The sequence below is a fragment of the Mirounga leonina genome, unplaced genomic scaffold (assembly GCF_011800145.1).
Source record: "Mirounga leonina isolate KUSES-001 unplaced genomic scaffold, KU_Mleo_1.0 Mir_125, whole genome shotgun sequence".
In the NCBI taxonomy this organism is placed as follows: domain Eukaryota; kingdom Metazoa; phylum Chordata; class Mammalia; order Carnivora; family Phocidae; genus Mirounga; species Mirounga leonina.
Window position 1 is genome coordinate 52,300,298 of NW_023270305.1, and position 17,753 is coordinate 52,318,050.

Genomic DNA, 17,753 nt, shown 5'->3' on the forward strand with positions numbered 1-17,753 from the left:
ATAGTTATACTTTGTCAAAATGAAAATATACCTTTTTTTCTTTGCCTCTTAAAGACACACAGTGCATATATGCTGTTTTACAAACGCATGGAACCAGAGGAAGAAAATGGCAAAGAATTCAAATTTGATGTTTCGTCAGAGTTACTAGAGGTATAAGTTAATTTAACTTCAGCAATTTAAAAACATGTTAAGTATTAATGCAAGTAATAGGACTACTGGAGCAGGCTATAGCAACATTAGGATTTATAATCCTGGGTAGACCTTATACTTATAAATGGTCTTGGTAGTACTGACATAGGGCAGGTGCATGTAAAGTGAGAAAATAATTATTAGTAAGATTGAAGAAAAATAAGTAACATGGTTGATGGAATTGGAGCAAGCTCATTAAGTAACTTGTATATATGGTAATGTTCTTGGATTGGGTGATGGATGTTCCTTCTTTGCTTCATGTTACATAGAAATGTACCATGTATTTGAAATGCATTTAAAATATGTATTAAATATTTCAAAATGTGTCTTGTTTATAGTAATTAGGCTTTCTTTGTTTCATGATGTAGTAAGTGATAATGTTACTTTAATGTGTTAAGAACTATAAAATGTATTCACAACTCAGTGTGTGTTGTATCAGTGTTATAAACTGAGCCAAAATGTAAATCTTCAGAAAGGTATACCTGATAAAAATTTACTCTTTCATCTAGACAGTTCAGCTTTTACTATCTAATTGATATTTGCACTGTCGTCGTCGAGTCTTAAAACTGAGTGGATTTTGGTCCCCCAAAAAATACTCTTAACTGGTATCTTGACTCCCTAGACTGTTACTGATAAAATATAAAATTTTTAAAAATTTGTTTTAATTTATTTAAAAATAACAAAATTAAGCCCATGACATGCTAATATAATATTTTTTATATCATTTTATAAAAAAAATTTTCAGAACAAAACCACTCAGGAGAAAAGTGGCCGTTTTATATGCTTGCAAATCTTTTTAATATCTGATTTAATAGATGACAGCTGGAGTCTCATAATTTTTGCATTTGCTCTGTTGTGATTTCATTCATTATTTAGCCTCCATTGTTGCTCAGGAGAGATGAGAGTAAAAACAGGCAAATAGCCTCATCCTATTATTAAGGAAATGGTTTTGATAGTATATATACCCTAAAATGGTCATAGGTATCCCCCACAGGTCTCTGAACCATTCTTTCAGAACCACTGATTTATATGTGACAAAAGGGAATCCTGGATATTTGCTCTACTACAACAAGAAAAACACATTGTACTACATTAGAATATTCTTTTTTGTTTGTTTTAAAGAAGGTATTTATTTATTTGTCAGAGAGAGTGCAGAAGCAGGGGGAGCGGCAGGGAGAGGGAGAAGCAGGCTCCCTGCTGAGCAAGGAGCCTGATGTGGGGCTCGATCCCAGGACCCTGGGATCATGACCTGAGCTGAAGGCAGATGCTTAACCAACTGGGCCACCCAAGCGTCCCTAGAATATTCTTGATTGCAGACCTAAACCAACTATTTTTTTTCCTATCATTGTTTTAGCTTGTTAATTGAAAAATTAATTTGCATATACATTTTACTAAAAATACTAAAGTATGATAATACTGTTATTTAATATTAACATGGATTTTAGGTATAAACTGGAATTTGGTCCTTTAGATTTGTACAGTTAAAATATAGCTAGTAGCAGACTTTCCCAAAGAGTAAATAGGAAATTTAGAACCATAAAATTATTTTTAAAGATTTTGTTTATTGATTGATTTTAGAGAGGTGGGGGCAGATGGAGACGGAGAGAGAATCGCAAGTAGACTGCCCGCTGAGCATGCCCCACTCAGGGCTTGATCTCCCGACCACAAGATTATAACCCGAGCTGAAATCAAGAGTTGCATGCTTAACCCACTGAGCCACCCATGCATCCCAGAACCATAAGATTTATTAAGTAAACAAACATTATAAATTGTAATGACTGTTGTGGATAAAACAAAATGCGCAGAAAGGGTAGTTGATTGGAATTTCTGGGGAAAGTGATTAGGAAATACTTCAGATTAAGCTCAAACTAAAACATGAAAGTTAGTGAAGACTTAATCATGTGAAGAATACTCCAGGCAAAGAGAGTATTATGTACAACTTCCTTTAGTAAAGACATAGCGTATTGGCATGTTTTAGAAGCTGAAAGATGACCTCTGAGGCTGTGATTAGTAAGTGCAAAGATACGTAGCCCAAAATGAAGTTGAAGAGGTATATAGAGAATACCTGTAGTGCAGTAATTTCACACTTAGACACACCCACATGGCTCCACATATTTGTATTGATAAAATGTAAAAAGGATTGTCAAAAAACAAGATGAATATAAGAAATAAAAACAATGAGTCTGGTGGGAACCACAGGACTACCATACCAGGCTTTAGGCCCAAATCAGACAATTGTGGTGGAGAGTTCTTGAGAGGTAAAGGGGATAAAAATTATGACACACATCTGGAGCTGAGCTCATGGCTAGAAGTAAGAAGCTTGGAATGGAGCTTCATTGCTATGAAAAAGCTCTGATGGGTGAAGGCTCTCAAACCCTTCTTGAGGCTACAGCTTTGTAGAAGGCAGTGTGCATAGAAATGCTAGAGGACCAAGAACTCTGAAGCAGTCTGTTGAGTGACTAGGTCTGTACCAATGTGGAGCAGGAACCCTAAAACATGATTATAAGACCTGGTACTGGGCTGGAGTAGTGGGCTGGGAGGCAAGGAGAGTTAGTTGAAAATCTTTAGGAGGAATAAACACAGGCAGCAATATCAATAATCAACATAAATTCATTCCAGATAAAAATAATTTTATGGAATGAATACTAAGAGCATGTTTAGGGTACAGAGAGCTAAAAGAACACAAAAACTAAAGTCAGCAGAGCAGTTATATAAGGCTCATGTTAGAAATAATCATTGTTGGGGTTCCTGGGTGGCTCAGTCATTAAGCGTCTGCCTTCGGCTCAGGTCATGATCCCAGGATTCTGGGATCGAGCCCTGCGTTGGGCTCCCTGCTCAGCGGGAAGCCTGCTTCTCCCTCTCCCACTCCCCCTGTTTATGTCCTTCTCTTGCTGTGTCTTGTCTCTGTCAAATAAATAAAATCTTAAAAAAAAAAATAATGATTTTGTTCATAATTGTTACAGAATAAACAAGGAGGGGTGCCTCAGTCGGTTTAGCATCTGCCTTCGGCTCAGGTCATGATCCTGGAGTCCCAGGATCAAGCCCCACATCAGGCTCCCCACTCATCGGGGAGTCTGCTTCTTCCTCTGACCCTCCCTCCCTCATGCTCTCTCTCACCTTCTCTCAAATAAATAAAATCTTTAAAAAAATAAATAAGGAAATCACCTTAGGTCTGCCAATCTGAATTGTTTTTATTTTGCCAGTTTTTTAACATAAACCTTTCTCATAACCTGTTTTTATCAACATGGAACACAACATAATTTTATTCATTTATATATTTGCTCTTTAGACAGATGGGATTTCAGAGTTCTTTCAAAATCTTTATAATTGTATTTTTAAAGAACTGTGATTGTTTGAGGTAGCCAGATACAAAATGATAAATTGGAGCAGGCTTAGTAACTATTTTCATATTCCACATACCTGAAAAAAAATCAACATGAATTTTAAGTGCCTGTATTTTTTGTTTTTTTGTTTCTTTTAGAGATCTTTTTTTGTCTTAAAAAAAATACTGGTAAAATGTAATTAAGCAAATGCTTTTGATATCTCATGTTACCATTTTCTTTTTCTTCAGTGGATTTGGCATGATAACATGCAGTTTCTTCAAGACAAAAACATTTTTGAACATACATATTTTGGGTAAGTTTGGTAAACTTAGATTTTTTGTTACACATTTAAAACAAACCTTATTCTGTAAGAAATGTAACTTATTATTTTTAAATTCTAGGTTTATGTGGCAGTTATGTAGTTGTATTCCCAGTACATTACCAGATCCTAAAGCTGTGTCCCTAATGACAGCAAAGGTAATATATAAGCCTTAGATAGTTTTTTTCAAAATTGACTACTTTAAAATAATTAAAAATTTTTTGCTTAATGTTTTCTTACAGTTAAGCACCTCCTTTGTCCTAGAGACGTTTATACATTCAAAAGAAAAGGTATGTGTTTTGTAGATTTTTATGTCATTTTTCAGATAGCTTTTGGTTTTCTTTATCTTTAGCTCAGAAGTCCATGCCTTAAATGACTTCTTTCTTTTTTTTTTTAGCCCACAATGCTTCAGTGGATTGAACTGTTGACCAAACAATTTAATAATAGTCAAGCAGCTTGTGAGGTGAGGTGAAATAATTCAACAAATAATGCATAGCTTAAGATGCAGTTTTTTGTTTTATTTTCTTTTATTCTTAGATGTTACAGCAAAATTACTGTATTATAAATTATAGGGATCCCAGTGTAAATTGTTACCCAAAATACTTAACAGCCAAAAAGGTTATAATTTATGTCCTATCCATTACACTGATGAAATAATTGATTTTTAAGTTACTTAAGTCCTTGGGTGCCTCCCCCCAATCTGTTAGAAGGAAAAATATAGAAAGTTCAAAAGACTGTATCAGATATTTCTTAACTAATTTTGAATGTTATCAGAAAATACTTGAAAATGGATATCTTCCTCCTCCAAGATAAAAATGCATATATCCCAGTATATCAGTTTATGTCCAGTTTTATCTTCTATATTATGTTCTAATACATCCCTATAATAATTTATCCCTAAGGATAATCTGCTCACAGGTAATGGTCACTTAACCCCTGTTGCCACCCTAACATCATTTTATCATTTCTTGATTAGCTTCCAAAGTGTGGTATAAGCCTTTCTAAAAATGCAAATCTTAAAAGTTTCCAGAGGTGGGAGATAACATAGTGTGCAGTAGATGAAGTTAGTTGAAGATTTTTTTTTCTTACACAGAATGTTATCTGATTATGCCTTGGAGCAATGGAATTAGAGAATCTGATTATTGTAGATTTCAAACACAAGGCTATAATTTTTTAAAACTTTGTAATGAACATTTCAAAACAAGCATTAAAGTAGGAAGATAAGGAACTCTCAGGTACCTATCACCCAATTTCAACAAACAGTAACATTGTTTTGTCTTAATCTGTTGCTGTCCCCCATGCCTGTTTTCAGCAAACCCAAATAGCATATCATACATCCATAAATACTGAATATGTCTCTAATAAATGAGAACTTTTAAAATATATATATATGAAACCATGATTTTAAAAGGTTATAATTTATGTCATTGTAAAATTAGAAGTGGTTCCTTAATGTCCACTACTCATTTTGTGTTCACTTTCCTCTAAGTGCCTAAAAAATATTTTTTTCAGTTGGCTTCTTTGAATTAGTATTCAAACAAGGACCACATTTTGCTTTTGTCTTGTAAATCAACTTTCATCTTTAACAGTTACTTTTTTTCCTCTCTTTGCGACTTTGTCATTTGGTCTGCAGAATTCTCCACATGATTGCTTTGACTGATTATATCCTCCTGGTGTTAGTTAACAAGTTCCTCTATTCCCCTCCCCCTTTGTGATTTTTTTTTAAAGCTGTTTGATAGATCCAGAATATTGATTAGGTTAACATTTGTTTTTTGTTTGCTTTTGTTTATAAAGTTGCCACTTCAGTTTTTGTTTGTTTTTACTAAGGAATGGCCTCCAGAACTCTCTCAAGGAGTTAAAATTCTCTACAGTTGTCAATAATTATGTATATGCACATAGACAGTAAAATTCAATATAGGAGTTAAATATGTGATTAAGAGATATCTTGAAATCAATAGGAAATTGTTTTAGCATAAAGAAGGATATTTTGGGGGGCACCTGGGTGGCTTAGTGGGTTAAGCATCTGACTCTTGATTTCAGCTCAGGTCTTGATGTCATGGTTGTGAGATAGAGCCCTGGCATCAGGCTCTGCACTGGGTGTGGAGCCTGCTTAAGATTCTTGCTCTCCCTCCTGCCTCTCCCCCATTGTTCTCTCTCTCTAAAAAAAAAATGGGGGGAGGTATGTTTTGTGTTACCAAGAGAGCATAATTTCTTTACAAACAGAAAATAAGTCATACTCAGATCATATATTAATAGAAACAAAAGGTTCTGCAGTGTAGTATCTATGAGGACTAAGAGGAAAATAGTATTCCATTTTATAATGTTAATGCAGTGCAGGTTGCCATCATGCAAGTTTACACTGTGATGTAAATGGCGTTCATGGAATTCTGTAATGAGATGACCCTGATTATGACTTCAGGCATTTTAGAGTTTCATACCTTTTTTTTTTTTTTTTTTTTTTTTTTTTTTTAATTTTAGAGAGAGAGCATGTGCATGAGCAGGGGGAGGGACAGAGGGAAAGAGAGAATCTAAAGCAGACTCCCCACTGAGCGTGGAGCCCAACATGGGGCTCTATCCCATGACCCTGAGATCATGACCTGAGCCAAAAGCAAGAGTTGAATGCTTAACCAACTGAGCCACCCAGGCACCCCTAGAGTTTTAGACTTTCTAACAATGGAAGAATCTGTTTTGGTAAAAACTTAAAATAATTCAAACATAGACTAGAAGTAAAATCCTTGTGTGATTATTTTTTTTTAATCCAACAAGTATTGGTTGAAGGTTAATATCACACTATTTTTTTACAGTGGTTTTTGGACCGTATGGCTGATGATGACTGGTGGCCAATGCAGATACTAATTAAGTGCCCTAATCAGATTGTGAGACAGGTAAGAAAATACTTATTTGAAAAAGAAAGTGGCTTTCAAGTTAATAATTCTAAATTTGCCTGTGAATGTATTTTAACCCAGCATTGAAGGTAGTTTTGAAAAGATCGACCTGTTACCGTAAGAATCACTTTGCCATCATTTCATCAGCTTCTTCTAGCAAATCAACTATCTTTCCAAGCAAGTAATTAAAATTGTTAACATTTCCTGGTTATAGGAAGATAGCTACAAGTGCCTATTCTTTCAGATCCTATTATCTCTGCTTTATGAGTTGTACTGATTCTTTTTCAGAATCTTAGATATTCTAACCATGGTAGGGTACTCTGATGGCGTTGAAAGGTGAATGAACAGTATATAACATTTCTGTGAAAGATTCTGAATTGTCACATGAATCAATTTGTTTTCCTTAAATCACTAAAAAAATTAGACAAGAAAAATATGAATATTATTTTATATTCACTTAGGACACAGAACCAAAAATTTAATCTGAAAAGACCACTTTTCAGTTATTACTGAGATATAACCCATGCACCATAATAACTCATCAAAACCGTACAGAGTGTAAAATTTAGTGGTTTTTAGTATATCCCCAGACTAATTTTATAACACTGTTAAGAGAAATGCCATACCTATTAACAGTCACTCCCAATTTTATCCTGTCCCTTCTTTCCAGCCACTAATGGCAGCCACTAATCTACTCTTTGTCTCTATGGAAGGGCACCTAGATGACTCAGTTCGTTAAGCATCTGCCTTCGGCTCAGGTCATGATCCCAGGGTCCTGGAATCAAGTTCCCTGCTTAGCGGGGAGTCTGCTTGTCCTGAGAGCTTGGGCTCTCTCTCACTTGCTCTCTCTCAAAAAAATTAAAGCTTTTTGAAAAATGATAAATGGAGTCACACGGTGTGTGATCTTTTGTGATCGGCTTCTTTGAGCAGTATTTTCATGGTTTTCCATGTTGTAGTATGTATCTGTTCTTTCTTTTTATTGCTAAAATAAATTCCATTGAATGGATATAGCAAATGTTGTTTATCCATTAAGCAGTCGATAAACATTTGGGATGTTTTCACTTTTTGGCTATTTTGAATAATGCTGCTATGAACATTTGTGCACAAATACTTGTGTGGGCATATGTTTTCTGTTCTTTTTGTTATTTTACCTAGGAGTAGAAGTCCTGAGTCATATAGTCACTCCAGGTTTAACATTTTAGGAACACCAAACTTTTTCATGGCATCTCCACCAGTTTACATCCTCACCAGCAATCTATGAGGGTTCCTATTTTCACTACATCTTCGTTAGCATTTGTTACTGTGTTTTTGATTTTAGCTATGCTAATGAATGTGAAGTAGTATGTCATTGTGGTTTTGGTTTGCATTTCCCTAATAACTAATGATGGTGAACATCTTTCATTTGCTTACTGGCCATTTGTGTATCTTACTTAGAGAATCCCCAACCCTTTTTAATCCATGTTTCTTTCAGATAAACTTAAATCCTATTTCCTTCTCCAAGTCATTGATTTCTGGCAAAACATAATCTGTGAAATGGGTGGCAGAGAATTTTGAAATATGTTAATTTTTCAGTATCTTTGTTACCTTTGTTCAGGCTCTTAGGTTGTTATAACTTTTCATTTACAGATGTTTCAGCGTTTATGTATCCATGTGATTCAGAGACTCAGACCTGTGCATGCTCATCTTTATCTACAGCCAGGAATGGAAGATGGGTAAGAAATAACTTTTGAGCATTTTAAGCTTTTTAATGAGCTGCCTAGAGTATTTCAGATACCCACATTGAAATATTTAGGTTCAGGGCACCTGGGTGGCTTGGTTAAGCAGCTGCCTTCCACTCAGGTCATGATCCCAAGGTCCTGGGATCAAGCCCTGCGTCAGGCTCCTTGCTCAGCGGGGAGTCTGCTTCTCCCTCACCCTCTGCCCTCCTGCCCCACTCGTGCTCGCTCTCAAATAAATAAACTTAAAAATATATATATATTTAGGTTCTTTTATTTAAAAATCTGTAATAATACAAGTCAAGAAGAGAAAATAGTATTGTTTTATTTTTAATTAAGTACATCTTCAAAATCCTCTACAAATAACTTCATGACTTAGTCTTTTTGTTTGGATTGATTTAGCCAGACACCATAATTGGAATCCACCTACTTATTGCAGTTGGTATTCACTATTACAAAGATGAAAGAGCTAAATTTAGGTTTTTAAAAATATTTCTCCTCCCAGAATATCTATCCCCAGACTTTATACTATCTCTAAGATACATTAAATTGTGTCTTCAGGTCGGATGATATGGATGCCTCAGTAGAAGATATTGGTGGTCGTTCATGTGTCACTCGATTTGTGAGAACTCTGTTATTAATTATGGAACATGGTGTAAAACCTCACAGTAAACATCTTACAGAGTATTTTGCCTTCCTTTATGAATTTGCCAAAATGGGTGAAGAAGAGGTAAGGCTGTATCTTGTTTATTTCTGGGATTATGTACCTATTTTCAGTATTTAAAACTTGTTTTTATTTTGTATTTTTAAATCAATGTTTTTATTTTTAGAGCCAGTTTTTGCTTTCATTGCAAGCCATATCTACAATGGTACATTTTTACATGGGAACCAAAGGGCCTGAAAATGTAAGTACAGTTCTTTCTCATATTGGGGATTTAGGGGGCCATGTTTTCAAGTTTGTATCATGGAAGGTCATTAGATATTAGAATGCTTTGAAGTCCCTTCTAGCCCTGAGATTGGATAATTTTAAGGGTCTGAGTTTGGTTGGTATTTTTAATGGGTATAGCAAGAGAAGAAATAATCAAATGATATAAATATCACTGGCAAGGCCCTGGAACAAAGCAAACGAATTTAGGCAAAATGGCCACCATCTACTTAGGGGTCATATCAGTAGCATGTTGTTTCAGTGAACATTTTTGTTGGCCATATTTTTAAACCCTTGCTTTTGAGTTTCTCAGAGTCTTCCAAAAATTTAAGTAGCTTGGTCTATTCATAATATTAAAGCATAACATGAACTTTGTGTTGTCTATAATGACCACATTGGCTTATGCTCCATTTATACTATCTTATTTAACCCTATTGCAACCTTAAGATGTAAGTACTATTGTTACCTCCATTTTACAGATCAGGAACTTGAGGCATAAAGAAGTTAACTTGTTTTAGATCACAGTGAGTTGGGTTTTGATCTTTGGTCAGATTCCTGAGCTAAGCTGTTAACCGTTACACTGTAATGCTTCTCCGAATATGCACTTTTAATGTCTCATTCCTGCCTATATGGCTACCTCTTTAGACTGCTTTTCTTTTGCTTTGTTACATCATAAAATCATTTCAGTCTCTTGAATTTCAAAGCAATGGAAGTCTTTGGAAGACTTGCTGTTTGGATTATCTGAACACTGGAAATTAAGGATTCTTTAATTTTTGTAACTGGCATTTTTATTAAATAGAAAATACTGTTTTATCATACTCAGATAAAATTTAATCCTGATTTATCTTCCAAAGGGCTTGCCTATAAGAAGAAAGAAATTATTAAAAGATTTATCCCTGTAAGTGAGGTGTAAATAGTTACAGTATTGAGACTCATTGTTCTTTACAGTTCTGCCTGCTATGTCTAAAATTACCCTGAATGTTGTTTAACTTTAAAAGTCAGGGTTAGGCCTTTGAGTGCTTCTTTATGATATATGCTCCTGCCACCATCTACCCTGGGTAGTTCTATAAAACAGTCAAGTTACTTTGTCTCAAGATAATTCAGTTTTACTGTATTAGTTTTAACATTTTGTTCTAGCCTCAAGTTGAAGTGTTGTCAGAGGAAGAGGGGGAAGAAGAGGAGGAGGAAGAAGATATTCTTTCTCTGGCAGAAGAAAAATACAGGCCGGCTGCCCTGGAAAAAATGATAGCTTTAGTTGCTCTGTTGGTTGAACAGTCTCGCTCAGAAAGGTGAAATGTTTCAACATTCAAAATGGTTAAAGCATGTTTGATTTTACTCCTTTTACCAAATTGTTTTACACTGACTTTTGTTACATATTCCTTTTAAATAATACCACTATTTACAACTCTTGTGGCATAAATACTTCAGTCCTTTGTATCAGATGACTTTGTACCTCTGAGTCATGTTAGAAATATACGTTGAAGAAATATACAGTAAAATATTTAGCAAAATTATATGTGCATTCATCCTTTAACCTGGCAACGCTATTTCTAGAAATCTGTTCCCCAAACACAGAAAGATGTATATGTAAGGATATTTATTGAAGCATTTAGTTTATAATAGTAAAAGACTGGAAATATTTAAAAAGAGGGGATTAATTGAAAAAAGCAGGCATCCACTCAATAGAATACTCTATTGCTCAAAAAAAGAAGTATGGAATGTATCTGTACTTCCATGGAGAGAGCTTTAGGATAAATATTACCAAGTAAAAAAAGCAGGTTGGATAAAAGTGTGTATAGTATGGTACCTTTTGAGCAAGGGGAGGTTAGGGCGGTGGGGGGGTGTAGAGATTGAGAGCATATATACTTAGTTTTCATTATTCCTCATTATGGATCTACTGTTTGCAAATTTGCTTACTTGCTGGGATTTATTGCAATCCCCAAATCAGTACTATGGCTCTTTTACCGTCATTTGTGGACTGCAGGTGTCCATATGCAGAGTGGCAAAAAATTTGAGTTACCTGACACATACCTTCCTTCCCAGCCAAGGTCAAACAGGGTGACTCTGACTTCTTGTTTCACTTCTCATATTGTAAACAAATGTCCTTTTCATCGTTTATGCCATGTTTTTCACGTTCGTGCTTTTTGTTGGTGACTTGGTGTTTAAAATTGCCCCCAAGTATAGTGCTGAGTGCTATCTATAGAGATCTGAGCTCAAGAAGGCCATAATGTGCCTTAACAAGAAAAAGCACATTAGATAAGCTTCATTCAGGTATGAGTTAATAGTATTTGCTGTGACTTCAGTGCTAATGAATGAACAATATATATTAAATAAGGTATCTTTAAACAGAAACACACACAAAACAAGGTAATCTATTGATTGGTTGAAGAGAATGTGACCAGAGGCTCACAAGAACCTAACGCTGTATTTCTCTTATGAGCAATGATTCAGTAATCATTAATTCGGTGTTTACAGCATTTTATAGAACATAAGTACTACAAATAGCAAGAATTTACTGTATTTTTTTAAATTGAAGACTAAATCAAAAACTTAAAAAAAAAAGTTTTCTTGTGGTTGGGGGAGGGAAAAACAGACTGCTGGAAAGGAGAAGAATGAAAACTTGACTTTGAATATACATTGTTTTTGTTTTTTAGATTTAACTTGTAATCATGTATATGTTTTATATAATGATAAGTTAATAAAATGCAATCCCTAAAAATCAAAAGCAGACTGAAATAAATGAATTATATACTGACCTGGTGGCATAGCCTGGAAAGGAATTCACTAAAATGACTTTAGAATACATAATTTAACTATAAATTCCTAGTTGTACATGAAGGACAAAAAGAATTGTAAAATTATCCTAAACTGTTCTACTAAGTATATTGTTCATAGTGTAATTGTGATTAATATCCTGAAACTAGCATATATCATAGAATAAAGCAAATATTAGTTAACTGTTAATGTCATTAGAAACCAAGATTTTCAGAAAAAGATAGAAAAAAGTACAAATATAAAATTGTAGGTTTTTTATGTAAGTTCTTTAAAACTAAATTTGAATTTGGAAATAGCAGTAGAGTCTATGGTGTATTTTGTCTTAAGCAAACAAAAAATGTTTTCTCTACTTCCATTTTCTGAAAAGGCTTAGAAATCCTGCCCAACTCAGAATGAGTGAATGCCACTGGCATCTAGATTGTAGTCCCTAGATATCATTTCTTATGGAAGAAAATGGGGGTTCCTTGAAAAAAATGGCCAATTCCAGGTCTTGGGCAAGAAATGAATGGGAAGCCTAGAGCACTTCATCATTTTGGAAAGCAGAGGCTATCAAAGACTACTGAGATTATGTTAAAAGGGCAAGAACCAATTTATGAATATTCCTACTGGTCATAGATTGGACAACCTGAGCATCAGTAATAGTAAGAGGACTAAAATACATCACAGATATTTAAATCCATGAGTTTGTAATGGTACCTAAAAACAAACAAACAAACTACTTACTGGTATCCTTTGGAGTATATTAGGAAACCAGATCATAATTCTGGAAACTTATTAATAAAGGAATGATAACAAGCATTCATCTTAACAGCAAGAATTATACCTCATGGCAACCAAATGGTACATGAGAGGAAGCTCTCCATCTTGGAGGTGTATGAGCTAATGAACAAGCAGTAATGCTGAAATTAGAGTATCTGTATTTTGTACCCCAAATGAAGTAATGGTTCTAGGAGATGATCATCATTGACTGGAAATATTACAAAAAGACAACCTTTCATTGTGTGCCTCCTGAAGAAAGTCAATACCACCACCAGTAAAGCATGCTTGATTAAGAAGATCAAACCTAGATATGATCAAGTCTCTAGATCTAAACTACCAGTTTATAGGAAATACAAGGACAAAGGAACAGGTTAAAGCAACACCACAAGGATACAATCAGCAAAACGGAAATGTGGGAAATGCTTCAGGATAAACCACCTACTTTCTTCAACTCATAAATTGCAAGATAAAAACAAAATTGGAGGGGAAACCAGTAGTCTGTAAGATATTTAAAAGACATTTCAACCACTTGCAACAGAGGACTTTATTTGGATCATGAGCCAACAAATTATTAAAAATTTTTTTAGACACTTGAGGTAATCATACACTGGATATTATTTGATAGTAAGGAGTTGTGGTTTTATTTGAAGTGTGAATAATGGTAGTGTGGTTATGTTTTTTTAATTTATCTGTTAGAAATAAATACTGAGATTTTTGGATTAAATGATAAAATACCTGGAACTGCTTCAGAACTGTCCACATTGAGTGAGTGGGAAGTACGAATGAAACAAGACTGATCATGAATTAGTAATTTGAAGCTGAATAATGGGATACTTCCATTATCTTGTTATTTTTGTATGTATCTGAAATTTTCTATAGTAAAGAAATATGTAGAAATTGTAAACTGGTAACTGAAGCTCTTTAGTATTGGAAGTTCATTTTGTTTTGAAGGGTCTCATGTCACAAAAAAACAATAAAACTCAGACCCATCCTATTGTTTATAATACACAAAAATATTGAGTTAATTAAATGGGAACTAAAGCAGGTTTGGGCTTCCATATATCAATTCTGGAATCTTGAAAAATTGTCTAAAAGATACGTATCTAGCAAGTAAGGTTAGCCCGCAGAAAGTTCAAAAATCATTTTTCTGTGTTGGTGGCTTGGTACAGTTGTAATTGGATTGACAATTTTGATGCATGTCATGATGCAAATAGCTATAAAGTAGCACAGAGGGAAGAAAAACTTATTTCCACTGATGTTTCCTTTCAGGCATTTGACATTATCACAGACTGACATGGCAGCATTAACAGGAGGAAAGGTAATACTTTGTATATTAGAGGATTTGATCATCTCACAAATAATAATGGTTCTTAAATGAACAACTTTTACTTTTAACAGGGATTCCCCTTCTTATTTCAACATATTCGTGATGGCATCAATATAAGACAAACTTGTAATCTGATTTTCAGCCTCTGTCGATACAATAATCGACTAGCAGAACATGTAAGTGCTGAGAAACAGTCTTAAAGCTTTTTGGTAATTTTTAAAACAATGTCCTGAAATCCTCTTTTTTGTTTTGTTTTGTTTTGTTTTGTTTTAGATTGTGTCTATGCTTTTCACATCAATAGCAAAGTTGACTCCTGAGGTATGTACACATTAGTTAATTCATGTTTTTAAGACTACTAGCGCTTTCAAATAAACCTTTCTAATTGTTCTTGAAAAAAATATATCAAGGTTTCTCCCATGACACAGCTTAATTTTTAGTATGTAACTTAAATAAGCTGAATTACTCCTTTATATCTTACTATCATAAATGTAATTTTCCCAATTAAATACAAATTTACATATAAGTTCAACATATTGGAGTGCCACATAGATACTAAACTTTAAAGTTGATTTGAAGCATATATCATAACTGTGTTCAAGAAAAAAGTAGACTAACCAGATGAAAAAAATGTGGAAATATAATACAATATTATACAAATGTATTTTTGTAAAATGGTAATGTTATAGCTTAGCTACATGATACTTTGTCAAATATTAATGTAAACTACACCTTAGAGATCAAGGGATGCTCAAGAAACTTTTAACCTAAATTATTCTATGAATAAGGTTGTCTCATTAATAAAAGTTTTGATTGGTTTTTTCAAACTGATACCCAGAAAAATACATGTTTTCTGTTACATGTGGTGCCTGTGCTATTGACTTTTTATCCCAAGTTATAGTTCAAGTTTATATGCAGGAGTCCTGAGATCTGCTAACCTAACACAGATTTAAATGTGATGTGTAGAAGAGTTTTACATGTTTCTTTTCTTCTAAAACAGGTGGGTTCAAGTACATTTAAATACGCAGTTATGTATGTGTCTTACAGGCAGCCAATCCTTTCTTTAAATTGTTGACTATGCTAATGGAGTTTGCTGGTGGACCTCCAGGAATGCCTCCCTTTGCATCTTACATTCTACAGAGGATATGGGAGGTAAGTCTTGCAGTAGGTGTTTCAGTATTTCTTCTTCTGAGAATTTTATTTTTCTAATAAAGTCATTACCAGTTTAAGTACCAGTTTCTTCTGACTTGGGTAATCCAAAATGAAAGTTTTAGTAGGACACAAGTCAGGGAAGAAGACTTGCTTTAGTTGGGAGGCTTGGGGAGGAGAAAGAATTCTTGTCTTTCAGGACAAGTTTAAACACTGTTGTAGAGTCATAAAAAAATCTTTGGCCAGTCGAGGGTTTTCATTCCCTTCCCCTCAGAAAAGAGTGATAGAATCTTAGAAATACAAGCTAAGTGTTTTCAGCAGTTGACAGAAATGGTACAGGAAGTACCAACCACGTCCTTTCCTTCAGAGTAACTGCTGGGGTCATAGAGTTTCTCTTTAGTGAGTGGTAGGAAAACCTGCTAGACCAGGGGTCAGCAAACTTTTTCTCCAGCTGGTCAGTTAGCAAACATTTTAGGTTTTGTGGGCCCTGTGATACCTTTGCAACCACTTAACTGCTGTTTTAGCCTAAAACCATCTAGACAATACATAAATGAGTGGGAATGGAACTGGCCTGAAAGCCAAATCTAGATTCCTAAGATTTCTTTATCCCATGAAAAAAATCTCCCCAGCGTGCAGTTAGTACATTTTATTCTTGTGCAATAATAGATTGCGCACACAGTAAGAAAAATAAAGATGAGAAACTTCAGAGAATTAGAAGCACTTTTTTTTTTTTTTAAGATTTTATTTATTTATTTGACAGAGACAGCGAGAGAGGGAACACAAGCAGGGGGAATGAGAGAGGGAGAAGAGTGGAGCAGGGAACCCGATGCAGGGCTCTATCCCAGGACTCTGGGATCATGACCTGAGCCGAAGGCAGATGCTTAACGACTGAGCCACCCAGGCGCCCCTAGAAGCACTATTGGTTCTATGTTAAAGTCCTTGGTTATTTTAATTTTATTTTGTTAACTAATGACAGATATTTCTGAATATATCCTGTTGATAAATGTAGTTTTAAAAATGGAGAGGAGCACCTGGGTGGCTCAGTTGGTTAAGCATCCAACTCTTGATTTCGGCTCAGGTCATGATCTCAGGGCTGTGGGATCGAGCCCCGCATCAGGCTCTGCACTCAGCGTGGAGTCTGCTTAAGATTCTCTCTCTCCCAGTCCTTTTGCCTTTCCCCACCTTAAAAAATTAATTATTTAAAAATAAAAATGTAGAAAAACATGGGCGAAACTTCTCTTAGGTTCTAGTTTTCAAAAAACTCTCTTGGCTAAGTGTTCAATGGCATTTACCAAAAGTAAGTAAAAAAGTAACTCCTCAATCGGTTTTATATTCTGTTCTTGTCATTTCATTTTTAGGTAATTGAATACAATCCTTCTCAGTGTTTGGATTGGTTGGCAGTACAGACACCCCGAAATAAACTGGCACACAGCTGGGTCCTACAGAACATGGAAAACTGGGTCGAGAGGTTTCTTTTGGCTCATAATTATCCTAGAGTCAGGACTTGTAAGTCAAATATTCAGAACTTAAACCATTTGTTGTTACAGGTTTCACTTTTTTGTTTTGTTTTTTAACGCAATTACAATAATGCCCATTGTTGTACAGTGCAAAGGCTTTTGGAGATACTGTTCTTAAAGGCCGAAGTTACATTAGTATTTGGAAATGGCAGTGTTTTGCAAATATGTACCGTGGTTTGGGTGTTTTAAGGATAGGAAACTGTCCTGTCTTGGGTGACATCACCACCACCGCCGTTCTTGTTTCCTTGCTTGATAGATTACAAAGCATGATCAGCATTAAGTGAAGAGAGGAAAGGATCAGAAAATCCCATCTTAAAAGTAACTTTAAGGCTAAGAGGAAAGTAATAAAAAGGCATAGAACAAATTGAGAGAAAATATTCAATGAAATCATGGGAGTTAAAATGATAAACACCTTTACACAGGCTGGAAGGAAATAAAGATCTTGGAAGACAGATGGACAAATACGAAAAATAGGTATTTTACAGATTAGAAAATTGCTTGTAAATAAATAGAGTATGTTCTCCTTTGATTTCTTTTATTCAAAGAAACAAAAATCAAAGTTGTTATTTTTTTAAATTTCTTTCATCATTAAAATCATTTTTCCTAGCTGTCTGCTGAAAGGGCATAGAATCAGTGATACTACAGTAGCAACATGCACATCAAATACCCCCAGATCTATGTTTCTAAAGACCATTCTCCAATAAAACAAATAGTAGCTCTTTGAAGAAATGGCTGATTCTAGGTCTTGGGCAGGTAATAATACAAGATGAGCCTGGAGCATCTTGTAGGACCAGAAAGTAAAGAAGTACTCAAAAAACCAAAATGATGGGGCTGTGTCAAAGGGACACACAACCAACCTGAAGGAATTCCCAG

At 34.8% G+C, this 17,753-nt stretch overlaps 1 protein-coding gene across 3 annotated transcripts in view; it reads left to right on the forward strand.

Moving 5' to 3' along the window:
* USP34 (ubiquitin specific peptidase 34) overlaps nucleotides 1-17,753 on the forward strand; it is a 262,229-nt gene that overhangs the window by 217,257 nt on the left and 27,219 nt on the right. For all 3 annotated transcript variants that reach the window (XM_035001475.1, XM_035001473.1, XM_035001474.1), the window contains 15 exons: nucleotides 55-150; nucleotides 3,761-3,825; nucleotides 3,914-3,989; nucleotides 4,074-4,121; nucleotides 4,229-4,294; nucleotides 6,636-6,716; nucleotides 8,343-8,428; nucleotides 8,993-9,161; nucleotides 9,262-9,336; nucleotides 10,494-10,645; nucleotides 14,160-14,208; nucleotides 14,289-14,393; nucleotides 14,491-14,535; nucleotides 15,262-15,366; nucleotides 16,722-16,869. In XM_035001475.1, the coding sequence (XP_034857366.1) occupies nucleotides 55-150; nucleotides 3,761-3,825; nucleotides 3,914-3,989; nucleotides 4,074-4,121; nucleotides 4,229-4,294; nucleotides 6,636-6,716; nucleotides 8,343-8,428; nucleotides 8,993-9,161; nucleotides 9,262-9,336; nucleotides 10,494-10,645; nucleotides 14,160-14,208; nucleotides 14,289-14,393; nucleotides 14,491-14,535; nucleotides 15,262-15,366; nucleotides 16,722-16,869 (1,366 nt within the window). The remainder of the gene's footprint in view (nucleotides 1-54; nucleotides 151-3,760; nucleotides 3,826-3,913; nucleotides 3,990-4,073; nucleotides 4,122-4,228; nucleotides 4,295-6,635; nucleotides 6,717-8,342; nucleotides 8,429-8,992; nucleotides 9,162-9,261; nucleotides 9,337-10,493; nucleotides 10,646-14,159; nucleotides 14,209-14,288; nucleotides 14,394-14,490; nucleotides 14,536-15,261; nucleotides 15,367-16,721; nucleotides 16,870-17,753) is intronic.